The sequence below is a fragment of the Ananas comosus genome, linkage group 22, assembly GCF_001540865.1.
Source record: "Ananas comosus cultivar F153 linkage group 22, ASM154086v1, whole genome shotgun sequence".
In the NCBI taxonomy this organism is placed as follows: Eukaryota; Viridiplantae; Streptophyta; class Magnoliopsida; order Poales; family Bromeliaceae; genus Ananas; species Ananas comosus.
The window spans coordinates 6,039,662-6,064,033 of NC_033642.1; the positions used below are offsets into that span (position 1 = coordinate 6,039,662).

General features: G+C 36.8%; 1 protein-coding gene and 1 long non-coding RNA gene across 2 annotated transcripts in view; both read right to left on the reverse strand.

Annotated features, from left to right (window-relative positions):
* Nucleotides 8,068–14,502, reverse strand: LOC109727286. The gene is made up of 2 exons (XR_002220748.1): nucleotides 14,314–14,502; nucleotides 8,068–10,067 (listed from the first exon to the last, which is right to left on the reverse strand). It is a non-coding gene; the product is annotated as an uncharacterized LOC109727286 (long non-coding RNA).
* LOC109727561 overlaps nucleotides 15,387–24,372 on the reverse strand; it is a 12,685-nt gene continuing 3,699 nt past the window's right edge. The window contains exons 2-3 of the mRNA XM_020257703.1: nucleotides 18,570–19,126; nucleotides 15,387–15,994 (exon numbers count right to left, since the gene is read on the reverse strand). Of these exons, the coding sequence (XP_020113292.1) occupies nucleotides 15,848–15,994; nucleotides 18,570–19,126 (704 nt within the window). The 3' untranslated portion in view covers nucleotides 15,387–15,847. The remainder of the gene's footprint in view (nucleotides 15,995–18,569; nucleotides 19,127–24,372) is intronic.

Consider the following 24,372-nt stretch of genomic DNA (forward strand, 5'->3'; position numbering starts at 1 on the left):
TGCAATTAAATAAATTTACCTAAAAGTGTCCCACTGGGCGTGCCAAAAATTATTATGAACCGAATTCTCCAACCGTTGACCCGGTCAAAGATCTCCTTTGGGATGCGTGCTAGGATTAGATACGGCTGTACGCGGTGACCCTCGAAGTATGCGCCCTTCGACTGATCAAGCGATTCGGCTGATGAGGGATCGGATCAGCCAAGTTCGAAACTCTCTACTGCGGAATCAATTCGGCTGAATGAACCGAATAGGATATTGCATAGTGGTTTTAGATCGGCTGACGAGCCGAATGGTCTTTATATATTAAAACTTAAAATAGAAAATTCGTACAAGAAAGAATGTGCCTATAAGGCATTCAGACTCTAGAAATCTAAACTAAAGACTACCCCTAGGAAAGACAGTAAATGCAGGAAAAGAAAATTATAGATAGACTACTCCTAGAAAAGCAAGAAAAATGCGTGGAAATAGAAAAAATGGTCTTCTGTTCGCTGGGAAAAGACCTCTCTTCGAGGCGTTACTCGCCTATTTATACTTCGTGCATTGTTATTCGGTTATGTACACGATCGGCTACTTCCCTAATTTTGTGGGCCACTACAAACCGATCCTAACTGCTCAAACCGCTTGCAGTTATATTGTGATTTACTTTGTGCTCCCGACGCACCACATGTCAAGTTTTAGAATCCCTGACGAGCCAAGCGCCAATTTTCCACATGGCATTTTATTGGCGTCAACAAGTCCTTTCAACTTTAAATATTTTATTTATACATTCTTCACTTTTTAAGTATTTTTGATGAGCTAATTTATTTAACTAAATAAAATAGTATGCTAAATTTAATAACTCTGTTAGATATTAGTCATTGGTTGTTATTATTTTATTAACAAAAATTAAAAAAATTAAATTCTAACTAACTTACTATTAGATTTAGTAAAATTCTTAATTTATTTGAATGGAATAATGAAAATAAGATAATTAGAAGCTAAGCGAGTGTAAATTAAATAAATAAATTTAATATTTTTTAACATTAATTATCTAATCACTAATTTTTTATTAAAAATTTGAGTAGTTAAAATCTTATTTATCTACTAAAATTTTTATTTGTACATATGTTGGCCCCCCTCATGACTGAATCCTGGTTTCGTCCCTACTAGTAACTAAATATTATAAAGAAAGAAAAAATAGATAAGACTTGTGAATTGATGCGTGCTAAGCACTGTCCTAAAATAGAGATTGTCTTTCCATGTGCGAGGCTCTTATAATCATTCCTAACGATACAACGATCACCGTCCACCCCGTCGCAATGTCATCAGACAGGGTGGTGCAAGGAACCCAACAAGTTTTTAGAGATCTAGCAAAATAAAATTAAGCGTAAAGAACAAAAGGAGGGAGCACTTAGTAAAAATCTTAGTTAACCATCTTCTCCAAAATGCACTGTCTCCTACTTACATACGAGAGCCAGAGGTTTACCGAGGTAAGGTAAGATACAGGTATCCCAAAGGGATCTTACCGAGGTAAGATAATGATTAAGTAAACTACGAAATCCAGTAAAATACGAAATCCCAAAAAATAAAATAAAATAAAATTGAAGTGAATCCGGTAGCCTAGACCGCGTGCATGCACCGCCGACCGCCTAGCTCAGCTTGTGCGCACATGCAGGTGTTTTGACAAAAGCATTATTCTCATTATCTCTTAACAAACTAACTTGAGAATGGAGTATAAAAATACAATACTTATTAGCCTTTAGTGACTAATCTCACAAGTTGAAACTTAAGCACGAACTCCCGAATAAGGCTTATAGGATGTTGGGCTATCTAGGAAGCCCATAGACTAAAATAAAGTTTTAAATCATTGAAACCATATTAATACTATCAATATTATGTTCGTTGTTAGGGTAAGATCAGAATTCAAGGAATATGGACATAATCGAAATAAATGTAAGGGTAAAATATACAGAGACCTCCTAAACTTTTGACACGAAATATACTTTTGACAATCATATTCTCTAAACATTATCAAATAATTCAATAAATCCCTCTTCTAAAGTGAACTTGCTAATATACAGCTGTTATGATTGAATGTCACGCACACAATCTAGTAAGGCTATAAATTATAAAGAAATTTATTTCTTCTTTTCTAATTTTGATAATTAAGCATAACATTTGCAGAATAGGCTGAACGGAAATTTAGGTTTTGTTGCCTTTTTTAAAAAATGTTAGAATGTAAAAAATATTTTTTTGTGTGTTTTGAAGATTTGTAATTGAGTAATTAATAAATTTAATCGAAGAAAGAGATTTATTGAACTATTTAATAAAATTTAAATGGTTTAATTACCAAAGTTGAAAGTTCATGCACCTATCTATAGAAGAGCTAACGTTTAGAGGTTCTTCATACAATTTTCCCTAAAAGTAATAAAAAAAATTTAAAAGCCCCGAGAGTACTAGTTAGAACTTCTTAATTATGAATAGCACGAGTGATCAATAGACACCTCTTAATTAAGAAAAAAGTCTAAAATGTAGTAGCCACATTGTTGACGTAGTGTTCTCAGCCAATCAAATTGTTCTCTTGGGATTAACCCACTCATCATAATTTTTAGAAAAATATTTTTATTATACTTTTTTTTTCTGAAAAAAGAAGATATGATTAGCTAGTTGTAGATGATGTAGCATAACTGCTACATCATAAACTACCTCCTAGATTAAGGGCTTGTTTGGTTCATTTATGTTAGACAATGGAATCAGAATGAGATTCATTAGCTTTGATCGTTTTTGTTTATTTTACAGAAATCAAATTTCGATTTTCATTTCACTCTAGAATAAGAATGGTCCAATCCGGCTTAATCTGTCACGCCCCGGATTACTCGTTTCCTCGGGCACGCCGACAAATTCGCTGTATACAAAGAAATTTTTCCTGTATACGAAGCGATAGCTGTACCTGTAAACATACAATACTACAACCAGTAGTATAGAGCTGCTAAAAGAAATGAAGTATATAAAAACAGAAGTTAACTATACATACATACATACATCCAGGTAAAACAACATACTCGCTCCAGCGAGTTACAACAAAAGTATGTATATGAACTCAAAAACTACAACTACCTATAGCTGGTCTTCCTTTAGCTCAGCAACTCGTCAAGAAGGGCTCTAACCCGCAACACCCTTTCCACGATCAGACTCAGTAGCAGCAGCAGCCGAAGCAGAAGGTTCTAAAAAAGATTCCAACAACTGGGCGTGAGAACTACTACAAAAAGAAGTGGTCCTCAGTGCGTACCGCTACCGACCTTAACGGCTCACCCGCTAAGTCTACAGATGTAAACAAGTATAGTAAAAAAGCTGGAATAAATCTACAGCTGTATGCACCTATACTATCTCGGTCTAACACCAACAATCTGTAGAACAATGAAAATCCTGACACAATCTCACTAGGGACTGTAAACATACCCATCCCAGGGACTGTGAACACACTCGTTCTGCCTGTCGAAGCTATATCACTACCTCCATACTAAGCAGTCCGTGGAGAGCAAGTCCAACCAGGACTAAACGACACCAACGCAATAGCACAAAGTCCAACTCCGGAGTGGCACTCGTGGGCGCTACCCAACCGAGTATGCAAGTGTATCTTTGTCGAGCTCAATCAGGCTTTCACAGGTTATAGTCAAGTAAACAGGGTCTAACTGGTCTAACAACCAAAACACACGTACCCTCAGCACAATTTGATGCAAAAATAGTCGGTACCCGACAATCTGGAACAGTCTGAACAGTACTGTAAAAATAAGCTCGACATCTCAGCACGAGCGTAAAATTATTTTACACTATTCTGGGTATCCACCGCCCACAAACTGCGGCGATACTAACAAACTACGGCTTCTAAAGCTAAATCTGGTAGTTTCATACTATGACGGTGTAGAATCGGCAGTTTTCTCCTAAGTCAATTTCAAGTCCAACATGTATAATTTAGCTAATATTCTAGGCTCCAATTCAGATTTTTAATCATGCAAAATCAAAGAATCGAGCTACTAAACATGCTGAATGAAGCTAAAAACACATGCTGACAACAACTAGACTTAGGAGGAAATCCGAAAATTCCGGTAAGCATATCATTAACCCACCTCGAAAGCGCGTCCAACCACGGCGAGAAGTCGATAGAAGCAGAACCACAAGCTCGCCCGGCCTCCCCACGGCACTAACACGACGAACGCACGCTCGAACGGCACTACGGCGCGACGTCGGCGACGATCTGACTCCACCCGAGAGCTCCTCCACGTACGGCTCTTCACTTCAAACTAGAGAGAGAGAAAGAAAATTAATTAGAGAAGTGCCACCCTCAGATAAATAAGTTGATAAGCATGGAGGGGGTAGGTGGCATTCCTATCCACAACCTAAATGACAATCCTAGCCTTTACCAACTCAAGAAGACAAAGATACTACAGGCTGTGAATTCCAAATTGGTTTATTCCATAGTAAATTACTTAAAATTCTCTCTCACAAATACCTTTCCTTCATTTTCCTTCATCACTGACTTCTTTCTTAACCAAAAGTCTCTTCAAACTCACTTCTATTGTTGTAATTATTCATGCTTATTTTCATTGTAATAATAAATCAAACATTTTTATATGTTTTGTCGATTCCAATCAATTTAATTTTATTTCCCATTTCTATTCCATTCATGAACAAAATATACCCTATAGGGCAGGACAACCGAATCCCATATGAATCCTTGGGACTGTACAGGATTGGATAGCTCCGGGATATAGAACCCAAACGCCGTGAAATAAACCTCCTCAGTTGAGAGTGGTAAGAATAAATTTGCGATCCATAGAATGCCAATATGGATGTAAAAATATAGTATTCCATACATATTTGTATTCAAATTTGAATTTGAGGAAAAAAAATGAATATGAATATGATTTTTTAAAATATCCGACAATATTCGACCACTTTCACTCCTAAAAAATAAAATAGATGTTAATATATATCGTAGTCTCGTAGAGAGATAAAATAATTTTTATCGTATTTTTTATTTATTTTGCGATAAATTTTATATTAAAATTATATTTATATTTATTAAAATATTAAAAAATTTATTAAATAAAATATAGGTATACAATGTATGAATACAAGTGTGAATCTTTAATTACAGTGTGTATGTTATTTGCGCTAATTTTAGCCCATATTTGTGTATGCATATTAATATATATTATTATTCAAATTATGTTTAAATACAAATTCGGCTCATATCTAAATTTCAATCTATTTTAAGCAGACATGGTAATAAAAATTAAGTATCTAACGCATATCTGCATCCGAATTCGCATTGGAACTGATTTTATCAAAATTGGCCATATTGGAAAGCTTTCACTTCTACCTCCTCCCCTGCACTTAACTAATTAACTCACCGTTCCAAGATATTAACTCCTGTGTGTCTCACAATTCTATTCCACTAGTGAAGGCCCGCGCTTCGCAGCGGGAAATTCACGCAATTTTTAAAATATTTTTAACAAAATTTTTTAATTTTTTAATTTTTTAAATCTAATTTAAAATTTTAAACCTCAAAAAATTTAATATAAAATTATATATAATAAATAAATATATATTTATAAATAAAATTATATATAAGTTAAAATTAAAATTTATATAAAATTTAAAATTTAAAATTATAAAATTCACTCTCTTGAGCTCTCTCTGCATAGATGTAGGTATAATTATAGAGTATCAGGGAACCGAATAGCGAAAACAAATATATTCCCCTATCTTTCTAGCTTCTAGATCATTATGATTTATTTAAAATTTTATTTACAATGTTAACTCCATAGCAGGAATATTGACATCAAACAAAGCATAACGTAAAATGAATTAGTACCCTTATGTATTATTCTATCTAAGTATGTATACGCCTCACTAAAAGCAGACCCAATTATCAACTGGAGGAAAATTTAAATGGAAAAATAGCTTACACAGTAATTACAGAAAAAAACTACAACTATAGATCTAAATAAATACGGGCCGTCTAAAAGAAAAATGTCTTGAAAAATATCAGCAGATCATGAGTCGAGAGGAGGAAAATAGGTCTCTTTATGGACCTAGAGGACAATTGAAGCCAGTTGCGTAGGTATTATCCCTTCCTAAGCTATTCCTTTTCTTTCATCTATCATAATTGCCCCAAAAAAATACATTCAAGAAATTAGTATTAATTAAAGAAAAAGGGTATTACAAACATAAATCTAAATAAATTTTTGTGGATTGAAAGGGAAAAGGGAAAAAATATCAAGACAGTATAAGTCGAGAGTAGGAAAATAACTTATAGAATAGCAGCAATAGAAAAACCTGGAATGAAGCCTATTCCTTCTCATTCATTTTTGGCCTAAGAGCAAATGAGTTGAGTATGTAGACCGGCCTCGCCTCTTTTTTCTTTTACCCTCTGAGTCATCACTGTCGAAAAAAGAAGTATGGAAATATGCAAAAAGCATGCAATCCCACATGCTTGTTCCAAGGTAATATTTTCACACTTTGCTCAAGAAGAGGAAGAAAATGAACAGGAGCATAAAGAAATCAAGAAAATCAAGTAATATTGGGAAAATCACAATGCATTAAAGGACTGGGACAAAAGCGAAATGATAGCTAATCGATCAGTCGAAAGGCAACCAAGTAAAATGGTTCTAAACTCACAAATAAAACAAAAACCACAAATAAAACAAAAGTTCTCTTCTAAAATTTAATGATTGAATATCTTAAGCAATCAAAATAACAAATAAAACAAAATTTCTCTTCTAATCAAAATAAGCAAACTATTTGATAAGTTTTTTATACAAACTGTTTGATAACTACAATCACATGAACCTAAGAATAATCAAGATAATTTAATGAAGAACAAAGTAGATCACAGGAAAAACTTATTACTAAATAACATACAAAAATTCAAAAAGCTAAGAGTTACGTATCCATAAAAACTAAGTACATAAAGGACAATTACAAAGTAAGGAGAGATTCAAAATAATGTGAAAAGAAAATAAAGAAGCCCTGTACCTCCCAAATAAAATTTAGGGTATTTTGGCCATGGTTCTTATCAAAAATATTTTCAAGCTGTTTTATACCAGGTCGGTTTTATAGACGAAGGAACACCATGCCTAATCTTGAGGTGATCTCGATATGATTTCCAAAATCATTTTGCAATGATCTCAATATGATTACACCTAAAATCTGCAATAAGAAAGTTGGATTGGCAATGCTTGTCATAAATACATAGTATTTGGAGCAGCGGATTACTGAGAATGACTAATGCGCAACCAGAACCATAGCCGGAGACACATAGCTGCAGTCCCCCACAAATAAGTACATAACCAATAGCCACCATTGATAAGAACAATAGGAAGTGGTTGCCTATAGTAGGCCATCCAAACTTCTACTTGTTCCAAGGCAACATTAAAGGAGCCGATAGAACTGTGGTGCAGGTTAGAAACAATAAACAGCAACACAAATTGCCATAATTGCATTACATTATAAAAAAAAATTGCCAAAGTTCTCAAGTATGCAAAGAAGGCCCTAAAAAAATGGATGGACCAGTTAGATTCCGGCAAAAACTGGTATGCATAGAAAAATCACCAGTTGACCAAAGCAAAGATTGGCAAATCTAAAAATGTTTGGGTTAATCGATACAATTTAGAATTATGAATTCCGATTTCAGAATACTGCTAGGCATTTCGGAATTCAGCTAGGCACTTCAGAGAAGGCATACAAAAGGAGTTTTATGTGATTTTCACACACCAGAATTTAGCTAGATAAATTAGAATTCAGCTAGGTAATTAAGAATTTAGCTAGGCAATTCAGAATTCCATGAGGAATAAGATAAATCAGAATTCAGGTAGATAATTAAGAATTCAGCTAGACAATTCAGAAATCCATGAGGAAAAAATAAATATACCTTGCTCACAGTCTCCTAGTCATAAAACATTATTAGTTTGGCGCCGAGGCCGGCTTGGCTAGTAGCATTAACTGCATGAGAACCCACATGCACACCGAAAGTATTCCAAGTACAAATAAGAGCAACTGGCTGCCTATAGAGCAAGCCGTCCAAAGTACACCCATCACCCCATGACCACCCAAGAAAGTCGGGCCTTCCTTAATTACTGCAACCATTTGACATTCAAGAAGAAGGCTATTATAGCATGGGAATTCAGAATTCAGCTAGGCAATTCGGAATTACATGAAGAACATAGGAAAAACAAAAAAACTTTGCTCAGACTTCCCCTAGGCATTAATTGCTAACTACATAAGAACCCACATGCACATCGACAGTATTCCGAATACAAATAAGAGCAACTGGTTGCCTAAAGAATAGGCCATCCAAAGTACACCCATCACCAACCAAGAAGGTCCGCATCTCTCTTGATCATCGCAACCATCTGACATTCAAGGGGAAGGTCATTACCGCTTCACATTCTTCATGGAATTCCGAATGGCATGGCTGAATTCTGGAATTGGAATTCAAAATTCATAATTCTGAATTGCATGAAGATATTCGCTGTATATAAAAGGTAGAATTAAGTGGGTCTACTTAATATAGTCTGCTCAAACTGCCCTGATCATTGAAGACTCGTACACACAGGTAAAGCCTAATATACCTTTCTTCAGAACCAAATATGCTCCATTATAAATATCCAATAACCTTTAAACTCACATAGGAAGAGGCAGGAGGTGAATAAAGAACCAAAGAATAAAAAAGGAGGGACAAAATATACATAGAATATTAAAAAAAGAGTGTCATTACAGGGCTCTTTGTAATATCAAGATCTTACATTTAAGTCAAGCAAAAATTAAAAAAAAAAAAAACTGTATAAAACTACCTATCAATCACCATAGTAGCAAAAAAGTGTAGAGAGTGTAAATGTAAACTAGAACAGCGTCGAAAGAGGACAATTAGTTTCACCATGGCAACAAACAAAGAAGCAACATATCTTTTCCTCTCAATATGTAAGGTAAAGGAAAAAAAATAAAATGTGTAGTGTAAACAGACTTCCTTTAACTCAATCGTACTCAGAGTAAACAAATAAAATGAAATATCAAGGTACCATCTTGCAAGAGACACAAACAAAACTTAAAAAAAAAAAAAAAACAACTGCGAGCCGATTAATAAAAACTTAATAAGGAACTTACACCAAAAAAAATCTGCAGAAGAAAACTATTTTGCAAAGATCATTACAAACAAATAGAGCCGATTCAGTTAGAAACAATTGTTTTTTAATCTCTACATGCTGAAACTGCTTAGATATTAAGCAAGGATCCACATAAGCAAAGCAGTGAGAACTTCGGGAGCCATTAAACTTTTGTTGACACGTAATCCTTCTGCGTTTGATTATATGGGTTTTCATATGCCTAGCCTAGAGGCTATATCCAGGAAGTGGAGAACAAATATTGTAAAGCTTATAAAATTCTTGAACCCAAGTTTTCTCTTTTGGATATTTTGAAAGATATTCACCATTGTGCCTCAGAGTTAAGTTCTGAATCAGAAAAATCCAAAGGAGAAAGTATTACACATGTAATTCCTACTTTAGATTCCTCACAAAGATCTTTAAATGGTCCTCCATACATGGCTGAAATTTATAGAAAGAATTTAACTGTAAAAAGGAAGAAGAAGATACAAACTGAAGTTCGCCAAGACAATTGTAGTAGCTTGAAAATTGAAGATACAAACTAAAAATTGTAGTAGTTTGATTTCGCAAAATTGTAGTAGTTTGATTTCGCAAATACCTTTTTGATTTCGCAAAATTGTAGTAGTTTGAAGATACAAACTAAAAATTGAAGCAGAAAATCAATATAAATCAGCATATGAAAACCAACCAAATAACCTAGATAAATAACCAAAACTAAAAATTGGAGCACAAAATCAATATTTGCAATAAAGAGAAGAATGGGGGGATAAGGAGGGAAAGGCAAGATGAGAACTTTCGTAATACATCAGCATTTGAAAACCAGCCAAATAGCCTGGATGAATGGACGAAGCGGCGGCCATAGGTGACGACGAAGAAGAAAATGTTGTCGTTTTGCCGGAGAAAGAGTAGCGAGTGGTTGCTCTTCTGAGTGCTCGGAACAGGTCCATAAGAGAAGTGCAAGAGTAGCTTTCAGAACATAAATGATATACCTTGCTTGTAGCCAGTGAAATTGGTAAGTTTTGTGGAGAAGCAGTATTGTGCGATCCTATGGTTTCTCCTAGAAAATACTATATTATGTTCTCACATGAGGTTTAGTTCTCCAAAGAAAACTTTGAGAATTCGGCATGCATAAGCAATTTATTCTACCTTGTTTAAGCATAATTTTGCCCTAATGAAACTTCTGAGGAAATGTTCAACAAAGTTAGAAGCTCAAATATCATATTTAGTGCATATCACCATCACTCTTCTGCAATCATGCATGAACGACATTAATGATTTGCAAATTCTTCTATTAGATATGGCCCTCGAGTTCAGTTTTTTTCAAACTTGTTACTGTTCTTAGATGATAGCTTAAGAGAAACAAACTCTCAGGCATTAAATTACCATAGTAAGATGAAATCAAAGTTGAGGTCAACTTTTATACTTAGTATGTGCTTAATCCTAAACTGATTACAAAGAGTAACACATCATTGTCTTAATCTACTATTTGGTTCAAATTTCATTTCCGGGCTCCTTTTCTCTGCTAGGAACTGACTGAATAAACTACTAAATGAACAGAGGCTTTTGATGGAAAACACATCAAGCAATGGAATTGTAATCCTAAACTGATTACAAAGAGTAACACATCACTGTCTTAATCTACTATTTGGTTCAAATTTCATTTTTAGGCTCCCTTTCTCTATTAGGAACTGACCAAATAAACTGCCAAATGAACAGAGGCTTTTGATGCTTTTGATGGAAAACACATCAAGCAGTGGAATTGCAAGAATCAGTGTTTAAGAGATAATTAGATCACTGTGTTTAAGTGAGAGATCAAGGGCCTAATTGCAATTTGGCAGATTTCAAGAACTACTCGAGCATTTCAACTGAGCTAAGACTGAACAATTAGAACAGTTTACCATTAAGCCGAAATAAACTAAAATGACTTAAATAAGTGTGACGACAAAGTAACCCTTACAAAATTGTCAATCATTAATACATTAATCGACAAAAAAAAGTTAACTTAGTAGCAGAAATATTAAAATCAAACAAAGCATAAAGTAAGCTCACACAATAATTATCCCCTAAAAAAACTCCAATAAAAAAGGTAAATAAATATGTGCTGATTAAAAGAAATTTGATTCAAAAAAGATAAGTAGATTATGAATTGCGAAGGAAAATAAGTTAAGGCTCAAACAAAAGGTGTATTCAATCAAGAGTGTGACCTCCTATGTACCAAAAGGATATTTGAAGTCCGATTTCTTTCATCTATCATCATTGCCCCAAAGAAATACATCAAACAAATTAGTATCAATTGCAAATATATTCTCCTGTTCTTTTTAACTTCTAGATTATAATGACTCATTCAAGTAAAATTGTATTTACAAAGTTAACCTTGTAGGGAAATATTAAAATAAAACAAAGCATAAAGTTTACATAGTAATTACCCTAAAAAAAAAAACTCCTATAACAAATAAAAAAACTAAATAAATATTTATCGATTGGAAGAAATTTGTTTTAAAAAATATTTGTAAGGTACCGAACTTCTAAAATCATGAGGTTACGGTGTCCATTTGGTTGGAGAGCCATTTGAATGGTTCCGGTAAGGTTGCGGTGTAATGTAATATACCGGATTTAAATATAAAAAATAAAAATAAATAAAAATAGTATGAGATACTATTTTTATTGAATTTAGAGAAGTGAAANACAGTGCGGGGCGGGGCTCCGGCGATGGCTAAACCGTGCCAAGCCCGCGCCGCCCGCCTGGCGGCTTGCCTGTCTCAGAGGGGACAGGCGGGTTCCGAGTTTACTGCTCTAACACATGTTGTTCGAGGGTCCTTTTGTGAACTTATATATTCCTATGGACCAAGAGAACAATTGAAGTCAGTTCCGAGAAAATATATTAAAGAAATTAGTATTAATTACAAATATATGTGTTAAAATCGGAACGACGAAAAATAGATCCAGAAAATAATTTAATGCAGGAAACGAAAAGATAAGCGGAAAGAACACACCGATATTTATGTGGTTCGGCCAACGGCCTACGTCCACGGGCGAAGACGGAGCAAATAATTTATTAATGTCGAAAAGGGCGGAGTACAAAGAAGATCTCTCAAAAGGCCAAAAAAACGTAATTAGATCCGAAACGCCGCAATTAGCATCCGTACAAAACTTAAGTGGCTCGACCCTCTTACCGAAGCGCACCACGTCGCACGTCCCAGTTGTGGTACGGACATAAGCATCAAAGAAGAGATGGCTCGACTCAATAGATACTTTAATTAAGCATCACCTCTTAATTAAGGCTGCGGCTCCTCGTAGAGACCAACCTGCATGGCTCGGTCAACTCTCCTCAAATATATAGCTTAATTAGAGCATAGCTTAATTTTGAGTCGAGGCTGCTTCTTTACCGGACGGAGCACCAACACCTTAATTAATTTCCATGGCTCTTAATCTTTGGTCGCGGCGATTAATTTGGCCGTAGCATGTATATATAATACATGTCTTCTAATTAGAGTCTAATTCTAATCTGATTAGAATTACACTCCTAATTATAATCCATATATGCCAAATTAAATCTAAATAATATCTAATCCCAATTAGATTAGGATTTATCCTCAATTTAGATAACTACAAATCTAAACCAAATATAACAATATGTTACTGTTCTTTTTAGCTTCTAGATCATTATAATTCGTTCAAATTAAATTTAATTTGTAAAGTTAACTGCGTAGCAGAAATATTAAAATAAAACAAAGTATGAAGGAAGCTTATATAGTAATTTTCAAAAAAAAAAAAAACTCAAAACAAAATCTAAATAAATATGTGCCAACTGAAAGAAGTTTGTTTTCAAAAATATAAACAGATCACCCAAGGGACCAAGAGGACATTTAAAAAATACATTAAAGAAATTAATATTAATTACACTGGAAAAATAAAAAGATCAAGACGGCATGAGTTGAGGGCAGGAAAATAAGTTAAAGAGAGCAGCAGTATAGAAAGTAATCACAAAAAAAGGAAAAATTTGTAATTTAATAATAAAAATCAACAGATCATGAATGGAGAGAAGGAAATTAAGTTAGGGCTCAGAGCAAAGATGAATGCAACCAAGAGTAAGGCCTCCCTGGACGAAGCGAACATGTAAAGCTGGTTGCCCACAAATTAGGCCATCCAAAGCTATTCCCTCTCTTTCGTCTACCATCAGTGCCCAGAAAATATGGAAGAAATTTTGAGAGTGGCTATGCATGAGCACTCCAGCTAGTAAGTTCTGTTCTCATTTCCTTTGTACAAAGATACAAAGCCTAAGGAAGCAAAGTAGGCCAAGCAACAATCAAAAAATCAGCAGAATGATTCAGATTTACAGAATAATAACAGTAAAAACCGTGGGTTTGCCAAATATCAATAGGTGAATCACCAAGAGAATTCTAGTTTCTCTCCTGCAAACAACTAAAACTGGAAACTAAAGTATAAAACCAATGCTTGCAAGTTTACTCACTGCATAAAAAAAAATGAATACTGCCAAATTTCATACCCGAATTGCATTATTTTACACGATTTACTCAGTGAGGAAAGCTTGTTAAGCTACACATGCAGCTATTATACTCAGCTCAAATTTCTAAAGATGCAATTTTCAAACGAAGAATCCAACTAAAACTCAAATTTGTTCTAAAGTGAATGCGATATGCAACCATTCATGCAACAATTTCAGTTAGATCTAAAGCATGCAACTTTACACTAACATGTGCTAAGGCACTAAGCTTTACATGTACAATTGCATTAGAACACCACAGCTTGCACAAAGAGTAGAAAATTTGGTGGTTACCCAGAAACCTAAAGAGAACAAAGGAGAGTTTAATCAATCAAAGTTGCAGCTGGAATATCAATTGAGTACAAACGCCATTCAAAGTGCCCTCATAACCGGTCAAGAAGGACCGAGCCCCTCTCAATTATCACAACGATTTGACATTCAAGGGGAAGGCCATCATAAATATTATCGTAGACCACACAGGACAACAATGAAGAGAAAATATGTATAAAAGGCAACAAAAACCCCACAGCCAGCAGGAAGACATAGGAAACTAAATCAACCCATGGAAACCATACCAAATAGACTAAATGAATCGAGATGAAAATAAATTCTTCACAAAAATAGAGTAGGAGCGAAAACAAAACCTGATAGTGAAAAGAAATATACTTTGATAAGGCTTCCCTATCCATCGAACATTATTAGATCGCCGCCGAAGACTTTTTTTTGCGTATTAGATCACCATCGAAGTCTTTTTTTTGCATAGCAGGGAGCAACCGGTTGCCTACAAAGTAGGCCATCCAAAGTGTCCTCATCACCAGTTAAGAAGGGTTGGGTCAATTGCAACCATCAAAACCATCTGACATTCAACTGGAACAAAGTGCAACTTGAAGCTCATTGGCATCCTCATTCTTGGATCAACTTCCATTTTCAAAATGAGGTCAATTCGGACACAATTAGAGTCCAAATTCGAGCCACTACTGCTGTGATTTCAGTGGAACCACTCGTCGAATAATGCGGCCACTCCTGCTGCTGCGTCCACTATTGCATCTGCTGTGGCGCTTGCTGCTGTCACTATCTGAGGCAGCAGCCGCAGCAGCAGCCTTTGCTGTTGCTGGCTGCAATAGCAGCAGCAGCAACAACAGCATCCCTTGCTGCCGCGTGCTGCAGTGGCAGCAGCAGCAGCAACAGCCCCTGCTACTGTAGGCTGTCGTTGCAGCGGCCTTTGCTGCTGCCGGCAGCAGCCCTTGCTGCTGCCCGCGGCAGCCGGAAACATGCTAATACGACGCAGAAGTTTGCGGCAAAAGCACGCGAAAAGTGGCTTCATTTTATATGAAATTGGGCTTCAATTTAACTCCAACACACAACATAATCCAATAAGACCTCTCATCCTAAATTCTATCATCATAACATGTACAAAGACGGAGAAGATATATATTTATTTTTTTCTCCTTTAGTCCTTTGCAAATTTGAAAAAGCTCACACTCTAATTTTCTGCCTATGCAATTTATCATCCATCTTATGTAAATGAACTTAAGCAAATCTTCAACTTGGTTTGGTTAAAGTATGAAAAATTGTACAAAACAACATATATGAATGGAGCAAATAAACAATGGGAATTAAAAATTGAAGCATAAAATCAACAACCGAAGAATTAAATCAATACTCCCAAGAAAGACGAAAAACTCCTTAGTAAATCAGTGTGTGAAATTAATACCAAAAAGCATACATGAATGGGTATGGTAATAAATATATATACTCTGCTCAGACTCCCCCGGTCATCAAATATTATGAGCCTGGCGACAAAGCCTTCTTGGTTAGTACCGCTATCTGAGTTTGAACCTATGCGCACACCAAAACTATGGTCAGTAGAAATGAGAACGACTGGTTGCCTAGGAAGCAAGCCACCCAAAGTCCTCTCATAACCAATCAAGAAAGCGTAGGCCTCTCTCAATCATCGCAACCATCTAACATTCAAGGTTCCAATCAGCATAGCATGGAAGGGAAACGGGTGAAAGTGGACATTCAAGAGGTAGTCATCATAGCATGCACAAAGTACTCTCATCACCAACCAAGAAGGCCCAGGGTCCTTTCAATTATCGCAACCATCAGGCATTCTAGGGGAAGGTCATCATAGCAATGGGCGAAAAGAGGGGAAGGCAAAGACCGAGAAAATAGGAGGGCAAGTAGATATAGGACAGAACTATGAAGAACAACAAAGCGCCAACTGCAACCAGGAAGACATAGCAAACCTGCAGGAACCAAAAAGAGACTTCCAGATTCCAGGGTATACCATCTTTTTTTCCTTGAAATTCATGCTAAGGGAAAGCCAAAAGGAAAGAGTTTTTACCTGGCCAAAACCTCAAAACAATGATGTAAAATAATCAAGTATCCAAATGACATTGAAATACAGAAAGGAGAAAAAAGGCGTAGAAAAACAAATGTATGTAAAAGCAAGTCAAAAACACAGTTTTGACAAATCAATGGTAGAAATGCAATTTTGGGAAATCCCAATAGCAAAACAAACACGAAACTAATGTTAGCAAAGTAAAGATGAGCTGAAATTCTATCAAGAATATAGGGAACCAAAACCAGTAAATTGAGCTTAAGAACAGGCAGAGCAACCAAGAAGTACTGGACTTTCTAAACAGAAAGCAGGAGCCACAGCACCAAAAAGCGAGCTCCAACTTAAAAAAAAAAAAACGTGAAGTACTGAAACACAATAAAGCTCTACAAATCTTCAAAGTCTTTGTAATGTCAAATGAAGTCATTTCTATTAAAACATAACCAATTTCATTTTATACGAAGGTGTCAAGAATAACTTCTAAAACTGACCAGCACAACAAATTACTTCGCATGTTGATAGATAGAAAATCTTAACCGATGTGAATAGAAGGATCAAAAAGTAGAAAACTATGAGGGAAGAGCTATGATGTGAGCATTTACAGGTGATAAACACAATAAGTTTGCATTCTAAACATCAATCAAGAAGGTTCAGTTAATTGAGACACATAGTCAATGCCCTAACCATGTAAAGTAAAATTTCAACCACTGCATGAAAAAAAAAAAAGAAGAATATTGCCAATTTCCATAGCTGACTTGCATTGTTTAATTTGGTTAGTGAGAAAGGTTTGTTAAGTTACTCATGTAGCTATTATACTTAGACTTGAATTTCTAAAGAAGCAAGCTTGGATGGACTTAAACGACATAGTCAGATTTCTAGTTTTAAATTTCCTTAGCATTTTTGTTGTGTAGTTAGCACTTAGCATCAGCAAGAACTTTCACTTTCATATATTACTTTCATCAATTCTTGCCCAGTTGAGACTGGAGAAAGATAAAGGAGAGAAAGAAAATTACAAAAGAATTATATTTCCTAAATGAAATAAATCCCTTTCATAACAAAAAGAACTCAAGAGAAGCGAAGCTCAGGTTATATCATAATAAACAATAAACAAAAAGCAGAAAAATAGAGGTTCAGGTAATGTAAAAATCCAACCAGGATCAGTAACTTGGGCAAGGAATCAAAAAACGTAAGAGATGGTTGCTAAGGGATTAGGCCGTCCAAATCTCTTTAATTTTTTTTCTTTATAGCATCACTGGCTCAAAAGACATCGAAAGAGCTAAAAGATCAAAGGATTATACACTAAAACTTAAGAGATGGTTGCCGAGGGATTAGGCCATCCAAATCTCTTTTTTTCCTTTGTAGCACCACTGCCTCAAAAGACATCGGAAGAACTTAAATAGCAAAAGTTTTCAGAAATAAGCACATAAGCAATAGCCACCGTTCATACTTTGCCTTACTTATCATCATCACCTCAAAGAAAAGCTAGAAAATGGACAGGAACAAAATGAAATCGAGAAAATCAAGAAATATTGGGAAAATAATAATGCACCGAAGGATTGGGGCAAAAGAGACATAACAACTGTGATACTCAAAATTATAAAATCAATATTATAAATATGCAAACTCCCTCTTAAAGGAGTCAACATAACTATGATGCAGGTTAGAAACAAAAATCAGCAACACAATGCTAATAATAGCCTCAAATTAACAATGCCAACAATTAATAGTTTCCATTCATATCCTATGTATTTGCAAGCATTTTCTTCCATCTGATATAATTGTGTTTGCTAAAGGAATTGGAATGGCAATATTGTAAAATGAACTAAGAAAATTAGCCTCAAACAATGACAATAATCAATAGTTTGCATTAATATCCTATATATTTGCAAGCATTTTATTTCATCTGACATTATTAGATTGGCAGCGAAGCCTTCGTGATTAGTAGTGCTGACCGAGTTAGAAACCATGCACACACCGAAACCATTCTTGGCACAAATGAGAACAACTGGTTGCTTAAGAAATAAGCCATCCAAAGTGCTCTCATTACCAATCAAGAAAGCGCAGGCCTCTCTCAATTATCGCAACCATCTGACATTGGGAAGGTCATCATCGCATGGGAGGAACACGGTGAAGACAAAGTCTCAGGGAATAGAAGGTTCAAATTCTTTTCACATTCAGGTGCAAGCAAAGAAACCCACAATAGACAAAACATTGCTATAAACCGCACAGGACAGAACTACAGAGAGCAAGAAAGAGTCCCCAGGCATTCTTTTTTTCAATTCATCGCCACCGCCTATTATCAGATACAAAGCATAAAATTTCAATTAAGCAATAGATTGCAAGAGCAAGCATAGTAAAATCAAAAAAATTTGATAGTCGAGAGAGAATTAGATAAAAGACTCTAGTAGGCATTACATCAAACATATGAGGGGCGCAGCAAAACGGACAATTTTTGGAGCTCCCCTTGCTCCACTGAGTAGAGAGGGAGGTAGAGAGAGAGAGGCGACAGAGACCAAGCCATGGAATTGGGCGAGGAAGTTTCGGCGGCGGCGGGGATGGGGAGGGGTGGAAAGAAGCATACCGTAGCAGGGTGACAAAGGCCCGAGGTTTGCGGGAGCTGTGGGGAGAAGCGCGACCCTCCGCGTTGGACGTAGGAGGAGGTCAGGGTAGGGCCTGACAAACACCCGACAGGGGAGGCCCGGATCAGAGAGAGGAGGAGGTGGGGGCCCGGATCGGAGAGAGGAGGGCTGCGGGCGACCCGCACCCCCCGCTCACGGAGGGAGAGAGAGAGACGGGGGGAGCGGCGGAGGGGCCCGCCATCTGCGGGCGACCCGCACCCCCCGCGCGGGGAAAGAGAGAGAGAGAGAGAGAGCCAGGGGGCCCTGCCATGTGCGCAGCGCGCGCTGGCGAGGCGACACGTAGGCGCCCGCCGCCCGCCCGACGCCAGCCGCTGCCGCCCGCCCACTGTGGGGTCCCGCACATGTGACCGCCGCTGCCGCCCGCCCGCTGTGGGGGCCACCGAAGCCCCCGCCAAACGCGGGGACGCGACGAAGGGGCGCGAGAGGAGCGGGGCGCCGAGAAAGCGACACGTTGGCCACAGTAGAACTGGGCTTTCATTATATGTATAGACACCCGACACTATTCACTCCAGGCAACTTAAAATCTGATATCTTTCGCCGGAGCTCCCTGAATGTCCGTTTGAGCTCAAACTTGACAGTCATGTTCGGTTTTACTTAACTTAACAAGCTGACAATCACTGGTTCAGTTTCGACCCCGTTTGGTCACTGAAAACTGTACCGAACTGCAATCTTTATCAGATAGCTTTCGGATTTTATTTCTCACTCTATGGGTGTCAGAAAAATATGAAACCTTAAATCTAGCCTCATAAAAATATTTCTGACATCTCTGCCAATTTTCATAATTTTCTGAGACTGTGCATTTTCTGCTAATTTATCTGTCCCGTTTCCAACAGAAAATTCTAGATCTTCTGTTTTAATTCCGATTTCAGCACAAGTCAATTCTGACTTATGTTTTACTTCTCTAAATTCAATAAAAATAGTATCCCACACTATTTTTATTTATCTTTATTTTCTTTACCAAAATCTGGTATATTACAGGTAAAGTGATGATGAAAATGTGATGATGCATGATTGTGAGTACAACTTGCATAATATGATGAATGAGAACTATGTGAACGTCAAAAACCCTATGTGTATGCATGAGAGAAAAGTGAGCACCCAAAGTGAGTAAAAGAATAGAGTGACACAATGACATAGATCGAGTGGCATTCGATAAAGTTAAAGTAAAATGACACTAGAGATAGTGTGAGGTAAAGAACCAATGTAATGTAAAGAATGATGAAAATGACAATGTTTAAAGTTAAAGTAATGTGGGGAGTAAAGAACATGAAGTGCTAGATGTAGCTAAAAGTAAATAATGTAAAGAATATGATTGCTAGAGTTAGCAAGAGTAAAGAAATGAAAAGAATAAGAAATGCTAGAGTTAGCAAAAATAAAGAATTGTAAAGAATGTGTTTACATGAGTTTGCAACAAAAAGTGATGAAAGAACACTAGAGCTAGTGTAAAGTCAAGATTGAACTTATAAATCCTTTGAGTTAAGGATATGATCATACTTGCTATGAGTTCCGTGCTCGAGGGTGGTCGCCCCCCCTCGGGCGATGCGCTCCGGAGTTATGCATCACGGGTTGGAGTAAGCCTGAAGGACGGTTCTAGCGGGTGACTTCCTGCGATGATGGACTTAATGTGAAGCAAGTCAATGTGGCGATACCCCCGGGTTAGTCTTGAGATTAAAGAACAAAGAGCAAAGAACAAAGTGCAAAGAACAAAGAACAAAGAACAAAGAGTAAAGTGAAAAAAATAAAGAATTTGCATAATCTGCATTTATTTAATGTTGAGCATATTTCTGCTGATTGTTCAGGCATATTAGCATCATGTATAGTTTGGTTACTGTTTACAGCCTATTCTTTCTATTATGCCTGAGTTAGTCATAGTGGAAAAGTCGGTGAGATTGAGGCCAAACCCACTGGAAACTTTGTTGTAGTTCTCACCCCACTATTCCACAGAGCCGAGACCTAGCGAGCCGGCGAGCGACCGCGGTAAAGGTATCGCACCTTAGTCAGTGGCCGCCAGAGTTGGTTTACATTTTGCTAGTAGAGTTTCCCTATGTTCATCTTTTGTACTTGATGAGAAATAATGTAAAGAAAAGAATATAAAGTTTCATTATGAGCAAATGTGATTGAAAAAGAAATGATGCAATGATGTAACAGATTGAAGCAATGGATATGATCAAAAATGAATCATGTACTAGTTGAATGTTTAGTTTCCTTTCTTTCACTCATGGCTATTGCTTACCCTCGTGTAAGTCGTTTGTGTATGTTTCCGCTAGTGCTTTTCTCTATTGATGAAAATGTACATGTGAGGAGCCTTGGGCGGATAGGGGAAACTCTGTCCGTTCAGCATCTGTTTGACGTGCTCGGGTCGGGCCAAATTGGTATCGGTCCCGGGGTGTGACATTTGTCTTCTATGTGACACTGTTTTATTGGTTTAACAGGTAGTAGAAGAAGCCCTACCGGTACCTGCCTCTCCGCCCGCTCCCGCTACCACTCCGCTGTCTCCGTCCACTCCCGCACACACACCCGTGCTTGTCTCTCCACCCGTTCCCGGTCCGCTGCCTCCCGCTCCGCCGCGCCGCCTCCCTCCGTCGTGCCGGCTCCTACTTTTTCCTCCTCCTAAAGTTTTCATAAAACCCATATTTTTTATCCTATATTTGCCTGGGATTGCCCTGTAACTGTCGCCCTAATTTCACTTGTAAAAAGTAAAAAATTCCCTCGTTTCACATCCAAAAACTTACTGTCCCTCTTCTTTCATTTTTTTCCCATAAATCTCTCTCCAAAAAACATTAAATCGGATTTTATATTATTATCATAATTACACACCCGTATTTATAAGTTTTTATCTCTAATCGATGTTTTATTATACTTTTTTCACTATTGCTCAGCTAGTTCGGCTCCGTGCTTTAGAGCAAGAGAAATAAGATTCAGGAGACGCCAACGGTTTTGAAAACTTGACTACGTCGTTTTATGACTGAATAAGGAAAGTCCTATTTTACCGAGCTGAAAACAACACACCAAAGTGGTTGAGACGTGTTCATCTACTCGGGTTTCGATATGTTTTTTTATGTAAAAATAGGAGAGAGAATTCATCATACCTTTATTGAAAGAAAAACAAAGAAAACAACAACGAAAACCAATATAAAGTTTCGATTTCGCTTCGAGTTAAATATCCGCGGAATTCGGATATCCAATTCTCTCTACTTTCAGTATACAATGTGTTGTAAATCAATTCGAGTATGCAACATCCTTATTTCTCTTTTCAATAACTGAATCCTCAAATGTTTTCATTTACTAAATAGAAGTAGAGTAAACTTCATCCAATTTTATATTCAGTATACGTTATCGTCCAGATCACATTAGTCAGCGTTGGGCGTTCGAGAGTTAGTATGATCGTATAAGGAAAACTAAGTTTTAAAATAACAGTAAAAATTGTCCTTTATTCACTCGTGAGTTTATTTACCACATCAGTGTACGAACGTTATTTCTTTCAATACGAAAGAATTTTAAAAGAGCTATATTACGCTGACTAGTTCTTTCTAGGGTAAACCACAAAACCATTAAAAATATGGGTTTTATTTAAATAGGAGTGATTCTAGGAAGTAAAGTTTTATTACTAAATAGTATTAAAAACAGAGTAACTATTATAAATTCAATCTCGGTTTTTAATCGTTTAGTAGATGTATTTCCGATTGTCATTGGACGTTGAAGAGTTTACAAATCATTATCTACGTAAATAGTGTGAGCAAACAAAATTTCAGTAAGAGTTAGTACGTTCTTAGTTTTAAAAGTACGGTGACAGACTTACGGATGGAATACGGTATTTCCCTAAATAAATCGAACGTGTGAAAAAAAAGAACAAGTCCGAGTTATTTGGGAAATCCAACCAGGTATATTTAAAAGAGTAGATCCATTGGTAAGTCTTTTCGCCAAAAAATGTAATTATACTACTTAAACATTTAGTACTTAATGTTGTTGTCGTTAGTCTTGAGACTACTTATAGTAAGACCATTGACCTCTTTTCCATAGTTTCTTCAGATCTAGAAGAAAAGAAAATATTGGAAGACGCTATTCAGAACGAAATATGAACAGATGTGAGGGTAGGTCAAAGTTAAAGAAAGACTCCTGAGTAAATGTTGGTTGACAACATGTTGGAACTCCATTTAGGTGGTTAAGGTATAAAATAATCTTTTATCCTTAAGGTAGAGTAGTTTATGTCAGAGAAAGTTTTTTTAACGTAGTAAACTTCTATTTCGAAGAACATCTCTTTTATCTAAAAGGAACTAAATTTGTTAGTGTAATAAAAGTTACAGGTTTTTAGATATCCGTCGTGATAAACTTCGTATAGGTTCTTTATGTGTTCACCATTGAGATTGTGGGTTAAAACCAGAAAATCCCAGATCATCCGCCATCGGAGTGTATTCGATCTGTTGAGGTATAAATTCTATAGGGTTCATACCGAATATGGGAAAGGTGTTAAGTTTTCTACGGTAAAATTTGAAGAATATACCGTGCGCTAAATTCTGTATTGTACATCAATTTTACCGAAGTGGGGGTTTCCGAATTCCATGTGGTCACAATTGATAATAACGTAAACAATCGAGTTATTCGTAAGATAAAAAAGAGAGTCGGTGAGGTAATCTCCGTCCGCTTATACCCCGCCATCAGAGTATTAAGGATCTCTGACTTATTTTCTTAACTTAGGACATCTAAGTATGAACGCTTGAGCTAGTGAGATTAAGAAAATTAGAAAAATGGTTTAACCAAAAGATGAAGTACATCCTTTAGAAGTTTAAACAGTTTTCGTAGTTGAAATAAAAAATTATTTATTTGTATTCATATAGTTTTTTTAATAGTTATTTTCATTATTTTATAAATAAAGGAGGTGCTCAATCTCACAGTGCGGGGCTCTGAGCGGATAAACCAGCTTAAGCTCGCGCGGCTGTCTGGCGGCTTGTCTGTCTCAAAAGGGACATGCAGATTCCGCAGCGTTGGTATGTTATATTCTCCAAGGTTGATCCTTATCTAAAGTATGTATTAATGTATTCCTTCCATAGTTATTGTATTTTGTGTTGATGATTCGATAATATTCGTAAGCAGAGTTATTATGTACGTAAAATGTAAAAAGACAAATCGAAGATTTATGTTAGGTAATCATGTTAAAACAAAGAGAGCAAAGGAAAGGGATATGGGATTTGATACGGCTGAATTCCATGACGATAGAGACTAGAGCTACCATCCTGCGATAGATGCCTTGATGTGAGAAAGGAGCGCGGCGGCGCGGGGAGCGCGGCGGCGTGGCGAGCGCACGCCTGTACTTTTTGCACCCCATTCTTGATATTTTTATCAAGGATCACCCATGCCGGTGGGTCTCTTCTCGAGCTGGGTGGTCCAGGTTTCCTCCGTTGTTTCGTTCAATCAGGTTGTCTATATATTTAGTATATTAAAGTACGTTGATTGGTGATAGGACGAAAACGGAGTGTTGTACGTTGTACGTTCAATACGTTGGTTACGTTCATCTAGATGACTAAGATGAAGATAGAGTGATAGGTATCGAGTGAAGTGGTTGAGGATTCCAAAGGAAATGGAATCGGTTCGATACGGTGGGATGAGCGAGAGCTCAGTTAGTAGGCGCCTTATGGCGCGTGTAGATCCGGACTCCTCTCTTTGGACGGCATGTGGAGTCGGAAGTTAGGTGTTTGGTGTAGCGGGTTGCCCAGCGCTTCTTGACGCATGTGGGTACCAGTCCCTAGG